At 33.8% G+C, this 27256-nt stretch overlaps 1 protein-coding gene across 1 annotated transcript; it reads left to right on the forward strand.

Moving 5' to 3' along the window:
- The first annotated feature begins 1073 nt into the window (after window positions 1-1073).
- On the forward strand, window positions 1074-3582 carry LOC139904345 (uncharacterized). Its single transcript, XM_071886284.1, has 2 exons — window positions 1074-1326; window positions 2062-3582. The coding sequence occupies exons 1-2, from the start codon at window positions 1309-1311 to the stop codon at window positions 2971-2973; spliced, it is 930 nt and encodes a 309-aa protein (XP_071742385.1). The 5' UTR covers window positions 1074-1308; the 3' UTR covers window positions 2974-3582.
- Window positions 3583-27256: the final 23674 nt, after the last annotated feature.

Genomic DNA, 27256 nt, shown 5'->3' on the forward strand with positions numbered 1-27256 from the left:
TGGGCAGAGGCCAAAGCTCTACCCACGAACGATGCACGGGTCGTGGTGAATTTCTTGAAGAATCTTTTCTCGCGCTTTGGAATTCCAAAGGCGCTCATTTCTGATCGTGGCACCCACTTTGCTAACCACCTTCTTGAAAAGGTGTTAAAGAAGTACGGTGTTACTCATAGATTCTCCACCGTTTATCACCCACAAACGAGTGGGCAAGTGGAGAATACTAATCGTGCTTTAAAGCGTATTCTTGAAAAAACGGTTAATGATAATCTGAAGATTTGGCAACGCAAATTAGATAACACGTTGTGGGCTTTCCGAACCGCGTTCAAAACGCCTCTCAGGACCACACCGTTTCACCTCATTTATGGTAAAGCATGCCATCTTCCGGTAGAAGTGGAATACAAGGCTTATTGGGCGTTGAAAAATGTTAATATGGATTTAGAGAAAGCGGGTGAAAATAGGCTTGTGCAACTAAATGAGTTAGATGAGCTAAGGTTAGATGCGTATGCGAACTTCTTTTTGCATAAGGAGAAAACGAAATGTTGGCACGATGCCCGTTTAAGAGAGAGGAAATAATTTGAACCCGGTCAAAAAGTATTGCTTTACAATTTAAAGTTCAAATTCTCGCCGGAAAAACTTAGGTCACGATGGTCCGGTCCATTCGTGGTCAAACAAGATTTTTCGGCCGGTCACGTAGAGTTATATGGAAAAAAATGGTGAGAGTTTCAAGGTGAATGGTCATCGGTTAAAATTATATCATGAAGGATTTAATGAAACCGAGAGGGAGGACCTCACCTTTTACCCGAAAGTTACATGATCACGGTAGGAGTCGAGAAAATGACTCGTTAAAAAAATCAAACTTTGTATATTTTATATATTTTGTTTGATAAAACCTGAAAAATACAAAAACAATATAAAACCTGAAAAATAAAAAAAAAAATAACAAAAAATTCGTAACTTGCAATTGGGAAAATGCTACTTTTCAAAGATAGAACTTTTATCCACCTGGATTTCTAAAACCATGCGATCGCCAAATTGTTATTTTTGATGACAGAACTTTCATCCACCCAGAATTTTTGAGCCTTGCAATCGCGTAGAGTGAAAAGTATGTTGGGCTATTTTGGACCTCGCTGGCATTTCGTTACCCCCGGAAAAAAATTAAATAGATAAATAAATTAAATAGGGTTTAAACCCCTGTTACGTTTCAACTATCAATTTTTTTTTATTCTTTCTTTCGCTTACACACATCTGCCATTTACAAGAGATTCAAGTTTCGTATAATTTTGTTTTCAAGCTAATCTTCTTTAATTCAACATGCCTCCTGGAAAAAAGGTGAATAACACCCATTACTTGCTTCGTTCTTTATTTAATAGAATTCTTTAAAGTGGGTTTTGCTATGATTAAATATGTGGGTTGTTATCTCTTTACTTTGGTCGAATTTAACTGATTAATTGATATTATCTTGTTCAAACCTTGCTTTCATATTTATTTGCTTTATGTTGATTATTTTGAAAGTTAAGGTTTATGTAATTTGAGTAATTGCATATTTTGATGATGGTGATGTTCAAGGCCAAATTATAATAATAATAATTATTATTATTATCTTTTTCATGATTGTTTGATACTAGACAAGTTTTTCCCCATGATTTATTCTGATATTGTCTTGTGTTGAACATATTTTTGGGAGTTCACTTAAAGAAAATTGAAATTGATAATTGTGATGATAATGGTGTTGATTTGTGCTTTCACATGTATGTGTCTTTCATTGCCACTAATTCGACATGCATCTGGTGTTTGGAATGTTTTGATGTAAAAATTAAGAAGTCCTTTTATGAGTAGATTTTTGTTGAATGGAATTCATGTGTAGTACAAACGTCTAAATGTCGAGTATATGTTCTAAGTTGCTGCATATTATTTGAAACATCCAAAAGGTGCAACCTGATTGAATGCTTATGTTGTTCACATGATTCTTTTGATGGTTGCTTAAGGGGTACGGAATATTGTGGTTTTATGCTAACACTTACGTATCCAATGCGATACACTTGCTTTTGTTTATGTGTTGTGCAGAGACCGAGGAAGGCAAACGAGCAAACTCCGGAAGCTGAATCGTCTGGTGAACCATCTATTTTTCACTCACGTCATGAAGCTGAGGATGAAATTCCCGAAAATCGTCACCCAAACTTGCAATTTGCAAGATCTTTACTTTGCTACCCGACTTACATGAAGAATTTGGCTATTTTAATGAAGAAAGAGGTTGAAGCACCAAAAATTATAGATTGGGAGCCATTACGAATTGTGTTTCTTGAGGAGCCGATAAGAGATATGTTACGCCAATCATATGTGTGCCCAAGTATCCAGCCCAAATATGTTTATAATGATTGGGTCCACCTATTCGAGCTCGATAAACCTATCTATATGGAGTGGTGTATGGAATTCTTTTCCACTGTTGAGATGAACTGTAATCCGAAAGATAGTGATGATGACTCGTTTTTAAGATTTTGTCTAGGTGGGCAGGATCAGTCTATGTCCATGTTTGCACTTGCTAAGGCGTTAGGTATTTATTCTCCGGAAGAGTTAGTTGTGCCTTATTTTCGAACTTACCTACAACATGGAAAGCGGATATCTACTGACTTTGACAAAAATACAGCTTGGGTTAATTTGTCACGCATTCGGAAGTTTAAGGCTGGTATTTTTTCGTATTTGAAGATTGGTTCGAGATATCTTAGGATTATTCAGAGGTTCATTTCCCACACCATCACTCAACGGGGTACAAATACAGAAAAAGTGTCCATTCCCGATCTATTTTTACTCATGTGTTTCAGAGATAAGCTGAATGTGAATATTCCCTATTGTATGGCCAAATATTTGTGTACTACTGCTGGAGGTTTGAGGAGTGAGAGTCCTATGTGTGGGGGTGTTTTCATCACCCTGATTGGTCAGCATTTAAGGGTTAACTTGCATACTGGTCGTGTGATTTGAAAGAGTAAGGTGAAAGCTGGAACTATTACTGATCAAATGTACGAGTCTGCAAAAGTACTTACACGAAGAAAGAAGAAGATTCTGGCATATGAAGGAATGCATTCACAAAGTGAAGAAGGACTTGATGTTGATTTTGAAGAGGAGAATACTCTTGCTCCTGAGCCGGTTAACCAGGGTTTGGGTGAGGGCGCGTTGCAGGGTTTGTGTAAGAAGATTGATGAGCACTATGAGGATTTGTATGATAGGATTGATGAGCACTATATGGGTTTGTCTAACCAGATTAAGGAAATGTCTACTGAAATCGCCACTCTTCGTGCATCTCAGGAACAACACAAGAAGAATTGCCCGTCATCATCCTCTCAACAGCCTACTCCGAGATCATATGGAGGATTTGAATCTTTCATCGATTCATTTTCTTCCGAGTGATTCTAGCTTGCTGTGCTCTATGCCGTTGTTGTTTTTATTTCTTTGTTCAGACTTTTTGTTTTGTTGGTTTTGTATTTTGGGATATTTCTTTTAAGACTATGTACTTGAATACTTATGGGGCGTTTTGGTACCACGGTGGTACCACCCCATCCTTTGCATGTGTGGTTTGATATTGCAGGTTATGGTGATACGCATGCTGTTACTTTTCAAAGACTGGCATTCAGTTCAGCGATTTTTATTGCATTTGATGATTATTTCGTGATTAATGTTCGAGTGGATGCCGATGTTCTTAAACTGGCAGTAAGTTCAGTGGCATCGTGCACCGTCTCTCTATGATCTTCGGATCTAAAAATCCGGGTTTCTTTTTTTTCTTTTTCCCTTTTCACTTTTGTCCTCTCAAATTTAACTTTGATTATCTGATTTCATGTAAATGAGGGCATTAGATGATCTTAAGTGTGGGGGAGGGGAGATAAATCCACGCGGACATTTGTTGCCAATTTGAAAAATTTATGAACTTTTTGAGCAGTTTTTGTTAAAACTAAGGAAGCAAAGTCTTCCAGGATTTTAAAAATCTAAAATGTAGGATGATTCAAGTGCATCCATAAAGAAAGTCAAGTCTTCCGAATGCCTATCTTACATGGTGTAGGAGACTTCCTAATCTACATCGTTTCATACTAACATTGGTTGATACTTCATTTCACGATGTATTACACCGATGTATCGTACTGTGGGAAGAGGAGCCTTGAGCTTCAACCGTGCTGTCTTTTTATGTAAGAGCAATGGCTTCGTGCTAGCGTTTGCTTAGACATTGAACGTCATGGTCAAAAGCCATGGTAACATTTTAAATACGGAAATGTAGTATCTGCTTCCTACATTTTCTTAAAAATAGCATAAAAGCTAGATGCGTGGGAAGTGGGGTCCAAGGACCTTAAAATCAATTAAGTGTTTAAACACTTCCAGGAGAATCGAGTCCTCCCATGTTGTTTTTAGGAAGTAAAGTCTTCCGAACTTGTAAGTAAAGTCTTACAAGTTATGCTTGTTTCAAAGACCATTGCTTGAAAGTAAAGTCTTTCAGGTTTCGTGCAATAGACCCTCCAAAAATTTACACCCAAGGTAGTTCGCTTCAGTGCAACTACCCGTGCGGCTGTCCCATAATCGGGAAGGCTTGTATGCACACTGGCTCTTGAGCCAAAGTATGGATTTGATGGACCTCTTAATTAGCCACGTGGGGTACTAATTCCACGAACCTCCGTCAATGCTTTCCCCCAACTATGAGAGAAACCATAGAGTTGTGATAGAAAGCTTGATGAGTGCCGGTCATCCTATGCCCGGATTGACCATAAAGATAGGGGTAACCAGTCCCCTACGCTTTGGCGCACCCACTTTTACCCAATTTTGGAATTGACGGTTATATTTGGAATTGACGATTACTGGTGTTTTTGGGGCATGAAAGTGAAAGAGGGATAGCCAATGCGGGTTGATTAGAGGAGCATACTTTCTGAAGGCGTACACTTTATACACGATAGACTTCTTGGCGAATGGCTTGAACCTTGCACTTGTTGAAGATTACACAATATGGATTTATTACTTTTGAGGATAATAACGGTGTATCTTGATCTTGTTATTGCTGAAGACATTTCGGGTACGTTTACTTTTGCATTGGTTGATATTATATTTGAAGATAGACTTACTTGAGGACAAACAAGGTTCAAGTATGGGGGATTTTGATAGTGCTCGATTTATATATATTTTTCTTCGCACTATCAAGTTAGTTGCATTTACTTCGGGTATCATTGGAGGCTAAAGTGTTAAAAAAGGATTGAAGTTAACGCCTTTTATGTCAAATTGGTGTTTTGGTTATGAGTTGATGAACCGGTCGTGTTTGCTGGAGAAATTGAAAGAAAAATGATTGAAAGCTAATTAGTTGATGTCTGGGTATTTGTTCGCGGATCACGAGCTATATAAACGAAACGCATGGTTTGAAAAATAAATGAAGGCTACAAGTTAATTCACAAACGTTTGGACCTAATAAAATTTGGGCCGAATTAATGAGTGATGTCGATGGTTTTGAGACTTGCAATATTGGGCCCGGCACATGAAGTTTAACTATATATACTCCATTACGTTTACATTCAAAGGGGTAATTAGTCTTCATATTTTTATTATTACTCGGTACTTACGAAAACAATAGTTGGAATATTAGGTTTAATATTTTTTATTACTTTGTCTTGTTATCTTGGAGTCACGAAAACATTGAGGCTGGTGGGAATTCGTTTATTGCTATTCTTTGGATATTGTTCAACAAGTATTTAATTGGTACACTTTATTTAATTTCTTTGTTTATTACAATGATTAATAATTTGTTCTTGATTATTTTGTGTATTGTTTCAATTATCTTGAGTAGCTAATTTTTTAGTATTCACTTAGATGCATGAACCTAGGTGATGGATTGCTATTCTTTAGTTAAATACAATTAATTTAATTAAAGGGTTTATGATCTAGCTAAGAACCACATCTATTAAAGTTGATTGATTTGTTAGGTCACGGAAGTTAATTAATTAGCTAACGAGAGTTAGCTGATTGGTGATTTTTACTAGGCTATTGAACGTGAATAATCTAGGAATACGTGAAATTGTATGAGGGACACCGGTAATATAATTGAACGTATAGTGATTTAACTTGATATCTTCTGAAATTGATGTGAGGTTGTAAGGGACACTAAACCAACCTAAGTTTGATCATAATTCTACTAATTGTGATTGTGAATTGTTTAGTAATTCTAGGTTAATTTAACGACAGTTATTCTTAAATTGCTAGTCTTAAACTGTAGGAATCGACAGATAAATACAGTGTCACTTTCGTATTGTTGTTATTTAACGGTCTTAATTGAGCAATCCTAACCTGGGGAATTAAGTCTAAGTGGATACCTTTTTTTCTATTAAATTAAGTTTAATTTACTTTTCGAGATTATTATTTTAACAAACAAACAAAACCCCCATTTTTACTAGAATAATTATTAGTTAAAGTTTCCGATAAAACTGCTCTCTGTGGACGAACTGGTCAATATTACTTATAAATTACTGCACGAACGGGATTAGTTGCCTGTATTGTGTGATAATTATTGGGTAGTTTTACTAGTTATTTTAGAGTAGGAAATTACACATCAGGCTACATCTTCATCTACTTCTCTATTCACCAACCCTATGATCACCCGCACCCGCCTTGGTACCACCAAGCTGGTTCAACGTCTCAACCTTCACATAACCATCATATCTCCTATTTCCCACACTTACCCTGAAGCGCTTCACGACCCTATCTGGAAACAAGCTATGACTGATGAGTATAATGCATCAATTAACAACTGTACTTGGAAACTTGTGCCTCACCCATCAGACACAGACATTGTTCGCTCAATGTGGCTATTCAAGCACAAGTATAAGGCATACGGTAATTTGAGCAGGTATAAGGCTCGACTTGTTGCTAACGGTCGAAGCTAACATGTTGGCATTGATTTTGATGAGACTTTTAGTCCGGTTATTAAACCGGCATCCATACGTACGGTTCTTAGTTTGGAGGTTTCTAGACACTGGCCTGTTCACCAGCTAGAACGCCTTTCTACACGGAAATTTTTCTGAGACTGTATATATACATCAGCCTCCAGGTTTTTGCGATCCTCGATACCCGAATCATGTCTTCTTATTGCAGAAATCCTTATACGGCCTTAAACAGGCCCCTCGCGCATGCTTTCAGCGGTTTGCCAGATATGCTCAGCGGATCGGCTTTGACCAAAGCCGTTGTGACACCTCTCTTTTTATTTATCATCAGGGATCCGATACAGCCTACATGCTTTTGTATGTTGATGACATTGTGTTAACTGCTTCTTCCACACGTTTACTACAGTGGATCATAACTTCATTACATAACGAATTTGCTATGACAAATTTGGGCTATATATGGAATGTTCTTATCTCAGAAACAGTACGCTATTGAGCTATTTAGCGGGTAGGTATGCGCACATGTCATCCCTCTAGGACCCCGGTTGAACTAGGGGCCACACTTAGCAGTCACGGTCCTGCTATGAAAGACCCGACTCTATACAGCAGCCTTGCAGGCGCTTTACAGTATCTCACATTTACTCATCCTGATATCTCTTATGTCGTTCAGCAGATTTACCTCTTCATCCATGATCCTCGTGAGCAGCATATGCATGCCCTCAAACGAATCATTCGCTATATTCATGGCACTACCGATCTTGGTCTACAGCTCTATGCGTCTTCTCCGACTACATTGGTCGCTTACTCTGACGTTGACTGGGATGGTTGCCCCACTACCAGACACTCTACTTTTGGCTATTGTGTTTTTCTCATGGTCGTCCAAGCGGCAACTCACGCCCTCCCGTTCTAGTGCAGAGGCAGTGCAGAATACCGCGGTTTTGCCAACGTCGTTGCTGATACTTATTAGGTTCGTAATCTTTTGCGAGAGCTTCACTGTCCGCTCACTTCAGCCACACTGGTTTATTAAGACAATGTCAGCTCTGTCCATCTCTCTACTAATCCGGTTCAACAACAGCGGACCAAGCACATTGAGATTGATATTCACTTTGTCGCGATCTAGTTGCTCAGGGGCAGGTACGGGTGTTACATGTTCCGTCTAGATATCAGTTTGCCAACATCTTCACCAAGGGTCTATCATTTACATTATTTGATGAGTTCAGATCCAGTTTGAGCGTTCGGAGTATTCCCGCTCCAACTGCGGGGGGATCTTAGCCTATATTTCTTAGTCCAATCTATAAGGTCCCATTATGTCTAGTCCATTAGGTTTATGTATTCAAGTTCTATATATTTGTCAACATGCTTTGTAATTGATCAACACATAAATATCAATAATATCAATTCATATTGTTTCTAACATGGTATCGAGCTATTACTTTATTAGGTATTTATTTTATCCGTCGTTTTTTATTCTTCTCAGTCACCTACATCTACTTCCTCCCACTAAAAAGTTTCACGTGCATTTGCTATTGTTGATGCCATGTGCTAACATCGTCACACCTAATAACAAAATAAATTAATTGATTGTTCTCATCTTGACGACATCTCATTTGATTCGTCAGAAGATTTTGAACTTTGTGGGGATTGTTTATATAACAATTATGTGGACATACTTTTGGTGCATCATATCTGTCTTCCACTGTATAGTCGACTCGATTAATCGAGATACATATTAAACGATCTCAAGTTTGGGACCAGGTAGTTTCATCTCCTAATCTAAGCAATGTGGAATTATGCAGGAAACAATAATTATTAGGGTTCACAATTTCAAGCCCAGTAACCCGCTTCTTTTACTCAGAAGACTATTGTTCCTAGTGCATTAGGTGCAGATTACGGTGCTACCGGGTGGCACGTGGACACGGGTGCGTCTTCACATATTACCCCCGGTATTAATAATCTTAGTACAGTTTTTAATAATTGCAAATATTCATCAGCATCCGTTGGTAACGAGAACACCATTTCCATTACTAACACCGGCCATAGCTTGTTACCCAATGTCCACCGACCATTACTTTTACACAATGTACTTGTAACCCCTAACATCGTTTAAAACCTCATATTCGTTCGTCAATTTACTGTGATAAATGTAGTTTATGTTGAATTTGATCCTATTGTTTTCCTGTGAAAGATTATCTGACGCATCATCTGCTTCTCCGATGTGATATCACCAGGGATCTCTACTCACTTATATCACCCACCTCTCACTCTTCTCAACAGTCCGGTTACATGGCATCAACGTCTCGGACATCCCGGACATGATGTTTTTCGAAGACTCCTTTCTAATAAATATATTATTTGTAATAAATCGTCGCCCCCGTTTTTATCATGTCTGTCATCTTGGCAAACACTTGCGACTCCCTTTTTCTATTTCTAGTTACCATGTTAATGCTACTTTTTATATTATCCATTCGGATTTATGAACATCTCCTACTTCTAGTCTTAGTGGTTTAAAATATAATATTATATTTTTTGATCATTTTTCACATTACGTTTGGGTTTTTCTGTTACGCAATAAATCTGACGCACTTACCACATTCATACAATTTCGTACATTTGTTCGCATTCAATTTAACAAAGAAATTAAAGCTTTTCAATGTGATAATGGGGGGTGAGTTCGATAATACTGCTTTCCATCAACTTCTTCAAACTAATGGTATTCAATTCCAATTCTCCTGCCCTCACAGATCTCAGCAAAACAGAAAGTTTGAACGCATGCTCTGCACCATTAACAATCTGAGTCACACCCTACTCTTTCAAGTTTATCTCCCACCCACTTACTGGGTGGAAGCTCTCAATGTGGAAGCATACCTACTTAACATTCTTTAATCTTACGTCATCAATCATGACATCCCGCACTTTCGTATCTACAATTAAAAACCTAACTACGCCACTCTTCAGGTCTTTGGTTGCCTATGCTACCCTCACATGCCCACCACACACAAACTTGCTCCTCGCTCCACTCCGTGTATTTTTCTTGGATTCCCCTCTAATCATCGGGGTTATCGCTATTTGGATCTTACCACCAATAAAATCATCCTCTCCCGACGATGAGACATGCTTCCCATTCGATTCCATGACACTCACTCAACCTCCATCCTATGACTTTCTGGACCGAGCCCAGAAATACGCATATGTAATAAAGTAATCTTCACGGGGTTCCGCTCTCTAACATTGTTACATATCATAGTTATTTTAAGTCAAAATCAACTTGTAAATCTAACGGTAAATGTATTTGTAATAGTAAATATGTAAGTATATATCTATATTTGTATATTTATATATGTATTTCGGGTGTTAATGTTAAGGTTCGATGGAATGCTCGTAGAGGACCTGAGTTCACCTGGGAACGAGAAGATTAGATGAAGAAGAAATACCCGCACTTATTTCCAGAAGATAAGTCAACACCTCCAACTGCTTAAAATTTCGGGACGAAATTTATTTAACGGGTAGGTACTGTAGTGACCCGAACTTTTCCATGTTTATATATATTAATTGAATTTGATAATTACATAATTAAGTGTTTCCAACATGTTAAGCAATCAAACTTGTTAAGACGTGATTAATTGAAATAGGTTTCATATAGACATTTGACCACCCAAGTTGACCGGTGATTCACGAACGTTAAAACTTGTAAAAACTATATGATGACATATATATGGTTATATATATAGTTAACATGATATTATGATAAGTAAGTATCTCATTAGGTATTTTAACAATGAGTTATATACATAAAAATGAGACTATTGAATTAAGAAACTCAAAAACGATATATATAACGATTATCGTTATAACAACGTCTTACTAAGTACATATGAATCATATTAAGATATTGATACATTTTGTTAAACATGATAAATGATAAGTCAATATATTATTAAGTATATTAACAATGAACTACATATGTAAAAACAAGACTACTAACTTAAGGATTTCGAAACGAGACATATATGTAACGATTATCGTTGTAACGACATTTAATTATATATATATATATATATATATATATATATATATATATATATATATATATATATATATATCATATTTAGATATATTAATACATCATATTATTATGATAATATAATAACTTAACATCTCATTTGATATAATAAACAATGGGTTAACAACATTTAACAAGATCGTTAACCTAAATGTTTCAAAACAACACTTACATGTAACGAATAACGATGACTTAACGACTCAGTTAAAATGTATATACATGTAGTTTTTTAATATATATTCATACACTTTTGAAAGACTTCAAGACACTTATCAAAGTACATCTACTTAACAAAAATGCTTACAATTACATCCTCATTCATTTTCATCAACAATTCTACTCGTATACACTCGTATTTGTACTCGTACAATACACAGCTTCTAAATGTATTTACTATTGGTATATACACTCCAATGATCAGCTCTTATCAGCCCATGTGAGTCACCTAACCATGTGGGAACCATCATTTAACATCTAGCATGAAATATCTCACAAAATAAAAAAAAACTAATGGAGCCTATATGGGAACCCCATATTCACGTGAAAGAGCTCACACACAAACCTATTTTCATTTCAACTTTCATGCATCAAACTACTCTCTCTCAAGTGTTCTTCCATTGTTCTAAGTGTTCTTCATCATCTTCATCAAAATCTAGCTCAATCTAGTTCATAAATCCATACATAAACCAAGTTATAAAACAACTACTCAAGAACACACCAACAATACTTCCAAGTTTGCTAGCTTACTTCTAATCTTGCAAATCCACTTTGAGAGATCATCCAACCTCAAGAAATCTTTCTTATTTACAGTAAGATATATTTCTAATATAAGGTAATACTCATATTCAAACTTTAATTCAATTTCTATAACTATAACAATCTTATTTCGAGTGGAAAGCTTACTTGAACTTGTTTTCGTGTCATGATTTTGCTTCAAGAACTTTCAAGACATCCAAGGATCCTTTAAAGCTAGATCTATTTTTCTCATTTCCAGTAGGTTTATCCACAAAACCTGAGGTAGTAATGATGTTCATAACATCATTCGATTCATATATATAAAACTACCTTATTCGAAGGTTTAAACTTGTAATCACTAGAACATAGTTTAGTTAATTCTAAATTTGTTCGCAAACAAAAGTTAATCCTTCTAAATTGACTTTTAAAATCAACTAGACACATGTTCTATATCTATATGATATGCTAACTTAATGATTTAAAACTTGAAAACACGAAAAATACCGTAAAATCGGATATACGCCGTCGTAGTAACACCGCGGGCTGTTTTGGGTTAGTTAATTAAAAACTATGATAAACTTTGATTTAAAAGTTGTTCTTCTGGGAAAATGATTTTTCTTATGAACATGAAACTATATCCAAAAATCATGGTTAAACTCAAAGTGGAAGTATGTTTTCCAAAATGGTCATCTTGACGTCGTTCTTTCGACTGAAATGACTACCTTTACAAAAATGACTTGTAACCTGTATTTCTGACTATAAAATTATACTTTTTCTGTTTAGATTCATAAACTTAAGTTCAATATGAAACCATAGCAACTTGAATCACTCAAAACGGATTTAAAACGAAGAAGTTATGGGTAAAACAAGATTGGATAATTTTTCTTGTTGTAGCTACGTGAAAATTGGTAACAAATCTATATTAATCATATCCTAGCTAACTCATATTGTATTATACATGTATTCTAATATATTATGTAATCTTGGCATACCATAGATACGAATACAATGTTTTGACATATCATATCGACCCATCTATATATATATTTCGGAACAATCATAGACACTCTATATGCAGTAATGTTAGAGTTAGCTATACAGGGTTGAGGTTGATTCCAAAATATTATATATACTTTGAGTTGTGATCTAGCCTGAGGCTTGTATACACGAGGTCGTGGATTGATTCGAGATAATATATATTGCTTTATTTCTGTACATCTAACTGTGGACAACTAGTTGTAGGTTACTAACGAGGACAGCTGACTTAATAAACTTAAAACATTAAAACGTATTAAAAATGTTGTAATTATATTTTGAACATACTTTGATATATATGTACATATTTGTTATAGGTTCGTGAATCGACCAGTGGCCAAGTCTTACTTCCCGACGAAGTAAAAATCTGTGAAAGTGAGTTATAGTCTCACTTTTAAAATCTAATATTTTTGGGATGAGAATACATGCAGCTTTTTAAATATTTTACAAAATAGACACAAGTACATGAAACTACTTTCTATGGTTGAACGATCGAAGCCGAATATGCCCCTTTTACTTGGTAACCTAAGAATTAGTAAACCAGTCTACTAATTGACACGAATTCTAAAGATAGATCTATTGGGCCCAACAAATCCCATCCGTTGTAGCGGATGCTTTAGTACTTCGAGTTTTTATATCATGTCCGATGGATGTCCCGGAATGATGGGGATATTCTTATATACATCTTGTTAATGTCGGTAGGTGTTCACCATATGAATGATTTTTATCTCTATGTATGGGATGTATATTGAAATATGAAATCTTGTGGTCTATTATTATTACGATTTGATAAATATATAGGTTAAACATATAACTCACCAACATTTTTGTTGACGTTTAAAGCATGTTTATTCTCAGGTGATTATTAAGAGCTTCTGCTGTTGCATGCTAATATATGGACAAGATTTGGAGTCATTATGCTTATATAATATTGTTTAAAACTGCATTCGAAATTTACTTTGTTGTATATTAATATTGTAAACCAATATGTATTGGTAGTGTGTGTAAGTGTGATATTTTTAGATTATCATTTCTGATAATCTAGGTGGTGTCCTTTTAACCTTGTCGATAAAATAAAGGTTATGGTTTGTTTTAGAAACGAATGCAGTCTTTGAAAAACGTCTCATATAGAGGTCAAAACCTCGCAACGAAATCAATTAATATGGAACGTTTATAAACAATATGAACGGGACATTTCATCTAGTAATGCTACAAATTATATTATATTATATCATTATCTAAACGGTAAAAAATATAAATATTATACTTCAACATTTCTAACATTAACCACAAAAGTTTTCATTTTTAAAAAAGATATCACAAAACTTTTCACACAAAACAACCACAAAAGTTACATTTTTTAACTTTTTTAAAATTAACGTCAAAACTTTTCATTTTTTACAAATCAACCAAAATACTTTTCATTTTTTACAAATTAACCACAAAAAACAATTAATAATACACTTTTCACTTTTTCACCTTTTTAACACAAAATTTTTCACTTTTTACAAATCAACCAGAAAACTTTTTATTTTTACAAATTAACACAAACTTTTTACCCATTTCAATTTATATCTTTTTCCTCATCGAATTTAGCTAACGACCGTCACAACGCGATGACACTCACATCTAGGGATGGTATTGAGTCGGGTTTAGGTTGAATTTAAATAATCCTATACCCGAACCCGATTAAAATTACTTAGCCAAATTTCAACTGACTAAGAAGACATAACAAATAAAACACTTGGTTAAATTTCATCTGACTAAGAAGACATATCACGAAAACACTTAGTCAAAATTACGAGTAGACCAAGTCATGACAGTAAATAATGGAATACCACTTTGGGTCCGGATAGTCTATCACTTAATGAGTGTACACTCTGTACCTCCTAACTGAATTATAAGTGTAGATTAAATCACTCAATTACGCTAAATTTTCAACACTATATATTCCCAAATATTAAATTGATTTAAATTTAAATTTCTTAGGAAAAAAACGGAAAGGTAAAGAAATACCGTATATATACCCAAGCCCAAGCCTTTGTTAGAATACTGGATATGACAAGGCATCAAGGTCAAATAACCAAATTTGGTTATGTGACTTAATTAGGATCAGATTATAGAATCACCATCTCCCTTTTTTGGATATATCACAAGGGTCCACAACAGGCCAAAGTAACGGGTCAAAGCAGCCTCTTCCTGCAGAGTTTCCCAAAGTGTATTGAGGGTTCCAAAAGTGAAATTGGATCCTTCCCAATATTAGAATTGGCTGTTAGACTTTCTTTGTGTATAAAATAACATAATTCAGATTCATATAATCAATAAAATAATTATATTGCAATCGATCATACTCTTTCATACAATCATATTATCAATTCAAACATGGTATCAGAGCCAGGTTAAGATCTAGGATCGATTCACACGTTTTTAAGCTTCAATCATTTACCCGAATAAGCTTCCATGTCAAAATTGACAATAGCTTAAGATGCAAATACAGAAAAGTTTATTACACCAAGCTACCATGTCAAATATTGACGGCAGCTTGGCCAATAACCAAGAACAACTTCAAGTCATAAATGATCAGAGTTACCTGAGTGTGCTCTGTAAACCATCAAAAACCATCACCATTAATCACCATCAACCACCACAACTGATAGATTGTGTTTATTGTGGAATGAAAGGACATACAATAATCAACTGCTATAAGCTTCTTGGATATCCCAAATGGTGGTACAAACCGGAACGTGGCAGAGTGGTGATGATAACGGAGACAAACGGCGGCCACCATGGAGTTACCGGTAATGACATCTCTCAATCATCTCAGAAATTAACAAGAGGTACCTCAAACTTTAATTATGTACCTCATTTAAAGAGGAAAAGACACAAATCGATTAGGGTTAATCCCAAATCGATTGAACCTGCAAAGTGGGTGAGGGTTAACCCCTCAAACCCTAAGGCCATTTATTCCCATCAATCGATTCAATTAAAAAAGGAAGATCCCAAATTCATCAAAGAAAACCACAATCGATTTTCATGTCTTCAAAATATTGAAGCAGAAGGGGGATTAAAACCCATTTTTCAATCGAGATCTATCAATAAAGATGATGATAATAATACCAGTAAACATAAACTTTTTTGGGATAATAAAAATAGGGGATTGAACCCATGCGTGATCAGGAAAAAGAATCAAAGGGTTGGGAAAAACAAATATGGGGAAGATGAATCTGGGGATAATCACAAACCAGGGAAAACGATGTGGGGATATACACCAAGGGAAAACCCGACGGGTAATAACCAGAAGGTGGAATTGGGCCAAATTAATAAGGTTGGGCCAACACAAAGGGAAAGTGGGCCACAAAATAAAAATGGGTTGATAAAAGGTATATTTTTTATTGGGCCAGAACAAGAAAATGCTATTAATAAATGTCAGGCCTAAAAGTCACAGTATTTTGTTAAAAAGGTACAAAAGTCTAGTTTTTTCGAAAATGAAAATTTAACTAATAACTCACGTTTTGTCGGAAAAGCCAATACCGTTTCAAATAACGTTAAGAATAACGAATGGATTTTTGATTGTGGTGCTACCCACACCATGAGTTTTGAAAAATCCAATTTTTATGATCAATCTAAACCTCGGGTTAGTAAAATTCAAACGGCCAATGGCGGTGTTGTACAAGTTGAAGGAGGTGGAAAAATTGAATTTACTCCGACTATGAAATTATCTAATTGATTATATATTCCAACCCTGTCCCATAAGTTGTTGTCCGTTAGCCACGTTACAAAGGAACTAAATTGTTCCGTCTTATTACACCCTACCTTTTGTATTCTTCAAGATATTAAAACTGTGGTGATTATTGGGCTTGGTACAGAACGGGGTAGGTTGTAATATGTGAACGAAGTAACCCAACAAGGTACCATGATGCTTGCTCACGGAACACCTACGAGGGAAGCTTGGTTATGGCATAGGAGGTTAGGTCACCCATCTGCCGGATACTTACACTCTTTATTTCTAAGTCTTTTTCCATCCAATGTTACGTTAAATTGTGAAACTTGTATTTTGGCTAAAAGTCACCGAAATACGTTTAAACCTAGTAACACTAGGAAAGAAATTCCTTTTGTTTTAATTCATTCTGATGTGTGGGGTCCTGCACCGGTTGTTGGGGAAATGTTTTTCGATATTTTGTCTTATTTATTGACGATCATACCCGAATGACTTGGATTTATTTTCTAACCCACAAATCAGAAGTTTTTGAGAAATTTTCTCACTTTTATAAAATGGTTCAAACCCAATTTAATAAAAATATACAAATGTTAAGATCCGATAATGGGGGTGAGTTTGTAAACTCATCAATGAAATCTTTTTGCGAAAATAATGGGATTATTCATCAAACCTCATGTGTACATATCCCCGAGCAAAATGGCGTAGCCGAATGTAAGAATCGACTACTTTTAGAAATGACAAGAGCTTTATTAATTGAATCCAAGGCTCCGAAAAGTTTTTGGCCCGAAGCCCTTGCTTCCGATACCTATCTTATCAACCGGTTACCTACTAAGGTTTTGGGCACAAAAACCCCTAAAGATACGCTTTCTCAATTCCATACCCTTCCGACTTCATTTAGCATTGAACCTCGAATATTTGGGTGCTCGGTCTTCGTCCATATTCCAAAACATGAGCGTACCAAACTAGATCCATGTGCGGAAAAATGTGTTATGGTTGTCTATGGAATAAACCAAAAAGGATATCGGTGTTACAGTCCCAAAAGACGTCATGTTTTTACAACAATGAACTGTGATTTTGTTGAAACTGAATATTTTTACAAGAATGCCCAACTCACGAGTGAGGGGGAGAATGAAACGACCCGTTCATATCACTATAAACGCAGTACGTTATTCATTGGTCCCATAGAGAGGTATTTGACCTCTATATGATACGTTTTAGAAATTATTGCATTCGTTTTATAAAAAGCACACCATTATTATACATAATAGATGTTTTAAACCAGTGGGCGATTATTTAAGAAATAATCCCCATAATACATCGGTTTCCAAATACTACACACGTGACATAAAAGTTGAATATAATACATGACGAAAGTTTTATTGAATGCAACACTTCATTTAAACAAAAACATGAGACTCCATGCACAGCTTGCTCAAATAATGCAACAGTGGAAGACTTTTTTAAGGACCTGAGAATAAACATGCTTAAACGGTCAACACAAAGGTTGGTGAGATATATAGGTTTAGCATCGATATAAATATAGACCACAAGATTTCATAGTTATAAATATATGTACACTCGCAAGTGTATAAAAGTATTCTATAAGTTGTTGAGCGCTTCGGTAACCATACTTAACCATTAATGTGGCATATTCCTTTTATTATGAAATCTCCCTACACTGTACCAAGTGTAGTAAATATGAAGTACTATGCAACCATTTACGATACTAGAGCGACTAGCCCGATTGGGGTTGTCAAACCCGATAGATCTATCAATAGGATTCGATCTTACATGTTCTTACAACATGTAAATATTAGTTACCAAGCTATTAGGGAAGATATGCAATGTGGTACAACTCAACGTAGAATATATTTTAAGTACTTGTGTCCATGGCGTAAAACATAAAATGCATGTATTCTCATCCCAAAATATTTTTAGAGTTTAAAAATGGGACTATATACTCACAGTAGTAAAAGTATATTAATAATAAGTTTTCAACTTATTAAAAATATGACCGTCATCCTTGGATTCACGAAACTATAACAATAATAACGATTCAGATAATAATACGACATATGAATAAAATAAAGCAAGTTCATATAATACTTATATAATAATTTTTAACATTTTATGTTAGTAGTCCATTGTTAGTAGTCCTTTGTTAGTAGTCCAAAATAGTCCGAAAAGTCCAACGGTCCAATAATCGGTGTATATATATATATATATATATATATATATATAATCTTAGAATTACCCCATGACGTATTGTATACGTATTGTCTTTGCATCAACCCAGAGATGTATTGTATACGTATTGTCTTAGAATTAACTAAGACATATTGTGTACGTATTGTCTTAGGATTTATCAAAACGTATTGTATACTTATTGTGTTAGGACGTACCAAGAATATTATTATACATATATACAATCACAGAATTAACCAAGATTATAATATTTTGTTATACTACTGATAACATATCCAAATATATATAGGATATAGGAAAAGTTAACAAGGATATGGTTAATATAGTTTTTATAATATAAATTTCATTCATACAACGTTAATTTTAGCCGATTTTGTTTTGCTCGCCAAATATTCATTACAACTCCGTTTAAAGTGAATCAAATTGCTATGGATTCATTAAGAAGTAAATTTTACAAAACCAATTCGAAAAGTTCATCCCAAGTAGTAATTTTTAAAGCTTTACCCTCTTTTTTTGTCGGTGGACAGATTTGGAAAAATCCCGGCATCCACCCAATATATGATTTTTGATAAAATACTTTCACTTTGTCTAAAATTATGAAACAAATACTGGAAGTATTATTTACATATATTAATATATTTCCAAAGTCTTAGCCTCGAAATCAAAGTCTAAGATAGGTTTATAATTCCCAACCCAAAACAGCCCGCTTTTTACCAAATGGAGATTAAAGGATATATGTTAAGTTTCAAGGTGTTCTTCATATGTACAAGTTATAAGTTCTTATATTAACTTAATATAACATCATAATACATATAAATAAGTGTTATTAGAGTTAAGTTAGAAAGATTAGATTATTTTTTCAAACAAGCTTGGTGTTCACCAAAACAAGTTCTTGTTTTTACAAGTTTTATAAGTATAATAAGATAACAACTATACAAGGAATTGAACAAGGATTTTGAGAAGTATTTTACCTTGATTATGAAGAGGAAAGTTGCTGAGATTAAAGTATGATATGAGAGTATTCAAGTGTGTGTTTTTAGTTTAAGAAAATGTGGAGAAAAAATGAGTTAAAATGGTCCTTATTTATAAGCTTATAATTTTGGATTTTCGTGAAAATATCTAAGATAAGTTAAATTGTATTAAGTTATGCATGACATATTAAATTGATTAGGTCATGGATGACATATTACACAAATAATTACAGATTTCTATTGGTATATATCAATAGTAAATACTTCAAGAAACTTTATATAATACGGGTAAAAATACCGTATGAATGCGAGTAGAATTCTTTGAGGAAATTGAACAAAAATACGAGTACAGCTATCCTTTATATGTATTGGTATATTATAAAGTGTATTCAATACTTATAAGGATGTATTTACACTCGTAATACATTATATGTAAATACATTTTAACATAAGTTAATTACGTCGTTTAAATAGTAATATATATATTGTTTGAAAACTCTTTAAATTAGTAGTATGAAAATATATATATAATACTTTGTTAATATACTTAATGAGATATTTAATTATCATATTTTCAAGTTAAATATATATAAATCCATATATATACACAATAATTAAACAATTAAACAATTAAATCAAGTTATGACGTTCGTGAATCGTCGGAATAAAAGGGTGACCAAAAGCTTGTGTAAAACTCTTTTCGGAGGTTCAAGATTTATTAAAATTCATTGCTTATCAAGTCGGAATTATATAAAGATTAATTTTAAATTTGATCGAAAATTTTCGGGTCGTCACAGTACCTACCCGTTAAAGAAATTTCGTCCCGAAATTTGATCGAGATCATCATGGCTAACAATAAGAATGTTATTATGACGAATATAAGTTGATTCATAGGGTTTTATCATGATTGAGAAATATGGATAAAATAATTCAATTACTCGAAACGTATGAGTGAAGCTATCGTAAAAGAGTGAAATGAGAAAATAGGGATTCGTCTTATCTTTTGACATCATCACGGTTGATCTCTGGATTAAAGAAAATCTTTGTAATCTATATAAGATTTGATTCTTCGACGATTAAGAAAATTATGATCCTCTTCGATTTAATGCAATAATCTGTCTCGATTTCTCTGTCAGATATTTTACTATAAATCAACCTCCTACGTTTCCTTATTTTCACATCTCCCATCTTTTATACTTTCTTCCTTCCTTCGTACTTCCAAAACATTCGTCAATATGCTCCATCCAGTTTTAATTCTTGATATATTCTTGACTATCACATCTGTCATTCTTCTTTTTCATCTTCCACCGGAGGAATCCGTTAATTTCTACTATGCTCTTGGGTTTATAGTGTTCTTAGTTTTCCTGTGTCTTTATATTGCTATACGCATCGATATACACGGTTTGTAATTTCTGCGTTGTCTTCGTGCTTATATTTTTCCTTATATTTTGGAGTTTCATGCTTCCATCTTCTTTTCCCGACTTCAAGTCAAGCGAATAATGATCTAGAATTCATATATATGAAATTCGGAATGAACATAGCTAATGCTCTAAGAGAGAAATTGTAATAGCACAATTTGACTTGTGAAATTACCATAATCCAAAGGAAAAGATAGAACTATCAATAGAATATGTTCTTGATATGTTTAGAGATTAGATTGAATGTAAGAGTCATGTAACATGGCACATGATGACGTTATGGTCTGTGAATCATTACGTTCCATTTAGAAACTCAGCATGACTTACTGTAATATAATCACGTTGATCAAGTATCATTATATTATACTAACTCATGCTTCAGTTCCCAACATTACTTCAAAAACATTCTTACTTTACACTCAGAGGTTTTAGATATTTAGAAACTAAAACAGTTTTCTTTATGATGTGATACAGATAATGTGAAGGAATAAATGATTTCAGATAAGAATGGTTATGAAAATATCTTCAAAAATATGAAGGATATTTATAATGGAAGATACGATGATATCTTAGAATATTTAAGATAAGAGGATGATGAAGAATATTGTCCGCAAGGGTTTTAGAGTAAGGAGCAAGTTATTTGCTAAGGATTTTAGCAGACACCGAATCATTTGGATTCTTTGAAGGTAGATTTCGTCCTTGTGATTTGTCCACAGCCTCCTTCAGGGTTTGCACAATCCATTTTCCAGTTCCAAACCTTCTTTTTTTCTGTGCTTTGCTAACACAATATTCTTTATCATCAACTTTTGACTGTTACGGTTGTCTACAGTTTCTGCTACTTCATTTAGCTTTTTCAAAACTTCATAGTACTGATTCGTAGGCTGAAGTGCTATTCCGGATTTCAGAATTATAATTCTAGGAAATAACGTTATATGTATATACAGAAATGATGTGAGATTCAAGAATAATTATTGATGCTTCCTGGGGTTTGGTATGATAATTATTGTACAAGATGTAGATGAGTACATGACAAGGTTTTATAGTGATCTTTCAGAGAGATTTAAGTCAAAGAGCAATAAAGTTGCTGGTAAGCTTACTACTAATGTGGTGGAATATAAAAGGTTCCCCAGTAACGATGGTGAAAAGACAACGTATATATCAAGGTTATAATAAGGCTACTCCGGATGAAAAGTCGAAGTTGTCTTTTTGAAGCTGTGATAAAATTTGCTATTTTGAAAAGGGATTGTAAAGTTATTTTGGGTAATAATAATGCTAAAGGATCTAACACGGATACGTGTTGAACCTTTGCTTAGGTTCAAGTGTCCTCCGAATGCATATCTATATGCATATATTCTTCGTATGTATCATGTGATTGGTTCATTCTCTCGATTGTTCCTTAGTTAAGATGTTTTCAAGAATTTTGAAGGGTTTAGACGCAGGTTGTCATCGTCAATATCCGTATAATGAATTCGTCGTGAATCTTGAATGATACGAATATCTTTATGAGTTCTGTGAATGAAAGTGATGTTCTAGTATAGTTTGAATTTAAAGTATGATTTTGAAGGATGTAGGAATTTAAGATTGATGGCACTTCTTAAATCTTGACTTGGATTTTGATCTGTCAAAATCAGAATATGTAATTGAATTGGTATGTAAAATGGTTGTCTTAAATTTTGTGAAATGATGTATATTGCTATGAAAGGAGAGAGTATAATTAACGATTGTCGAAACATCATTGAAAATGTACAGTGTAACATATTAATGTGAACTTAAGTATTTCTCGGGTATTACCTACCCGTTAAAATAAAATTTCACAAGTAATATTTTGTATAAAAGAATTTTTATTACAGTCTTTATGAAAATATATGTATGTATATTTTCTTCAGATGTAATATGGATTTAATGAGTTAATATTATATTAATCTCATTTGGTTTACGGTTGGAACTAGAAATGAATAATCCCTAAAACTTTAGAGATTACATAATCGCCGCGGAATATTTCTTCAACGTAAATAAAATAATAAATTAATACTTCATCACTCATTATTGTTGGTATCCCTCAGTGCCTGCGATGCGTATGATGTTGATGCTCGTAATGCGGCTTGCGATGTTGAGGCTTGTGATGTTGTTGGTAATGCTGCTGCTGGTGCTGGTAGTGGTTTGATGTGAGTATAGATGATGAGAATTTGCTTTGTTTTGTATTGTGAAAGAAGATGTTTAAAGTTTCTTGAAAAAAAAAGAGAGGTCAAGAGCTTTATAAAGGGAATGAAATGATGTAGGATGCACTTGCTAATGAAGTTTTCCTTTTCATGACAGTAAATTTTTTTTTTTTTTTTTACTAAATAATTCACCATGCAAGATTCGGAGTAAAAGTCGGATAGCCTCAATAATATTAGTAATATATACTCGTTGCGGCATATCCTGGAAAGGAGAGAGAAAATGGTGTTACGAACGGGTTCGCCGGTAAGTGCCTCATGTTCTTCACCAAGAGGGCAATGTGGTGGATGGAAGGGATCACATTCTTCTTGTCTCCAATGATTAAGTAGACTATGAACTCATCCCCAATTCATCCAAAATAGATGATGGCTAATTAGTTGATCCATTCCGGTCACACTGCTTTCAGAGCTAGAGTGAAATTCCATATCGCAATTCGAGGGACTTGAACTAGTGGAGAGTTCCATTTCGTATGATTGAATAAAGGATTTTTCGATATGAAATGATTTTCGGCTATCGGATGGTATTCTAATTACATAGAATATCTATATATAAAGCAAAAGATTTCATAGATTACGGAGGAATTTACGGAATATGTTAGGTAAAGTTTATAGTATCAGATACGCTAAGATATGAATTAGCATATACGCTAAAATATGAACTTTGTCTATACACTATTTATGCAATCAATGCAGTAAGATGTGTCTAGACTAAGAATGATAAGCATGTAATTTTCTAAGGGTGATAAGCAGATGATTTCCGACTAGAAATGATAAGCAAAACTTTTGACATGCAGTTAAGGTCGAAGTCCAGACTCACTAATGCATCTTAATAACTATCCGTTAGACACATTAATGCAAGACATGGTTCGCTAAGACCACCGCTCTGATACCAACTAAAACGACCCGTTCATATCACTATAAACGTATTACGTTATTCATTGGTCCCATAGCGAGATATTTGACCTCTATATGATACGTTTTAGAAATTATTGCATTCATTTCATAAAAGGCATACCATTATTATACATAATGCATGTTTTAAACAAGTGGGAGATTATTTAAGAAATAATCCCCATAATACATCGGTTTCCAAATACTACACACGTGGCATAAAAGTTGAATATAATACATGACGAAGGTTTTATTGAATGCAACACTTCATTTAAATAAAAACATGAGACTCCATGCACAGCTTGCTCAGATAATGCAACAGCGGAAGACTTTCTTAAGGACCTGAGAATAAACATGCTTAAACAGTCAACACAAAGGTTGGTGAGATATATAGGTTTAGCATCGATATAAATATAGACCACAAGATTTCATAGTTATAAATATATGTACACTCGCAAGTGTATAAAAGTATTCTATAAGTTGTTGAGCGCTTCAATAACCATACTTAACCATTAATGTGGCATATTCCCTTTATTATGAAATCTCCTTTGTAGTGACCCGAACTTTTCCATGTTTATATATATTAATTGAGATTGATATTTACATGATTAAATGTTTCCAACATGTTAATCAATCAAACTTGTTAAGACTTGATTAATTGAAATATGTTTCATATAGACAATTGACCACCCAAGTTGACCGGTGATTCACGAACGTTAAAACTTGTAAAAACTATATGATGACATATATATGGATATATATATATAGTTAACATGATACGATGATAAGTAAACATATCATTAAGTATATTAACAATGAACTACATATGTAAAAACAAGACTACTAACTTAATGATTTTTAAACGAGACATATATGTAACGATTATCGTTGTAAAGACATTTAATGTATATATATCATATTAAGAGATATTCATACATGATAATATCATGATAATATAATAATTTAAAATCTCATTTGATATTATAAACATTGGGTTAACAACATTTAACAAGATCGTTAACCTAAAGGTTTCAAAACAACACTTACATGTAACGACTAACGATGACTTAACGACTCAGTTAAAATGTATATACATGTAGTGTCTTAATATGTATTTATACACTTTTGAAAGACTTCAATACACTTATCAAAATACTTCTACTTAACAAAAATGCTTACAATTACATCCTCGTTCAGTTTCATCAACAATTCTACTCGTATGCACCCGTATTCGTACTCGTACAATATACAGCTTTTAGATGTATGTACTATTGGTATATACACTCCAATGATCAGCTCTTAGCAGCCCATGTGAGTCACCTAACACATGTGGGAACCATCATTTGGCAACTAGCATGAAATATCTCATAAAATTACAAAAATATGAGTAATCATTCATGACTTATTTACATGAAAACAAAATTACATATCCTTTATATCTAATCCATACACCAACGACCAAAAACACCTACAAACACTTTCATTCTTCAATTTTATTCATCTAATTGATCTCTCTCAAGTTCTATCTTCAAGTTCTAAGTGTTCTTCATAAATTCTACAAGTTCTAGTTACATAAAATCAAGAATACTTTCAAGTTTGCTAGCTCACTTCCAATCTTGTAAGGTGATCATCCAACCTCAAGAAATCTTTGTTTCTTACAGTAGGTTATCATTCTAATACAAGGTAATAATCATATTCAAACTTTGGTTCAATTTCTATAACTATAACAATCTTATTTCAAGTGATGATCTTACTTGAACTTGTTTTCGTGTCATGATTATGCTTCAAGAACTTCGAGCCATCCAAGGATCCGTTGAAGCTAGATCCATTTTTATCTTTTCCAGTAGGTTTATCCAAGGAACTTAAGGTAGTAATGATGTTCATAACATCATTCGATTCATACATATAAAGCTATCTTATTCGAAGGTTTAAACTTGTAATCACTAGAACATAGTTTAGTTAATTCTAAACTTGTTCGCAAACAAAAGTTAATCCTTCTAACTTGACTTTTAAAATCAACTAAACACATGTTCTATATCTATATGATATGCTAACTTAATGATTTAAAACCTGGAAACACGAAAAACACCGTAAAACCGGATTTACGCCGTCGTAGTAACACCGAGGGCTGTTTTGGGTTAGTTAATTAAAAACTATGATAAACTTTGATTTAAAAGTTGTTATTCTGAGAAAATGATTTTTATTATGAACATGAAACTATATCCAAAAATTATGGTTAAACTCAAAGTGGAAGTATGTTTTCTAAAATGGTCATCTAGACGTCGTTCTTTCGACTGAAATGACTACCTTTACAAAAATGACTTGTAACTTATTTTTTTGACTATAAACCTATAGTTTTTCTGTTTAGATTCATAAAATAGAGTTCAATATGAAACCATAGCAATTTGATTCACTCAAAATGGATTTAAAATGAAGAAGTTATGGGTAAAACAAGATTGGATAATTTTTCTCATTTTAGCTACGTGAAAATTGGTAACAAATCTATTCCAACCATAACTTAATCAACTTGTATTGTATATTATGTAATCTTGAGATACCATAGACACGTATACAATGTTTCGACCTATCATGTCGACACATCTATATATATTTCGGAACAACCATAGACACTCTATATGTGAATGTTGGAGTTAGCTATATAGGGTTGAGGTTGATTCCAAAATATATATAGTTTGAGTTGTGATCAATACTGAGATACGTATACACTGGGTCGTGGATTGATTCAAGATAATATTTATCGATTTATTTTTGTACATCTAACTGTGGACAACTAGTTGTAAGTTACTAACGAGGACAGCTGACTTAATAAACTTAAAACATCAAAATATATTAAAAGTGTTGTAAATATATTTTGAACATACTTTGATATATATGTATATATTGTTATAGGTTCGTGAATCAACCAGTGGCCAAGTCTTACTTCCCGACGAAGTAAAAATCTGTGAAAGTGAGTTATAGTCCCACTTTTAAAATCTAATATTTTTGGGATGAGAATACATGCAGGTTTTATAAATGATTTACAAAATAGACACAAGTACGTGAAACTACATTCTATGGTTGAATTATTGAAATCGAATATGCCCCTTTTTATTA

Source organism: Rutidosis leptorrhynchoides, chromosome 4 (genome assembly GCF_046630445.1).
Source record: "Rutidosis leptorrhynchoides isolate AG116_Rl617_1_P2 chromosome 4, CSIRO_AGI_Rlap_v1, whole genome shotgun sequence".
In the NCBI taxonomy this organism is placed as follows: domain Eukaryota; kingdom Viridiplantae; phylum Streptophyta; class Magnoliopsida; order Asterales; family Asteraceae; genus Rutidosis; species Rutidosis leptorrhynchoides.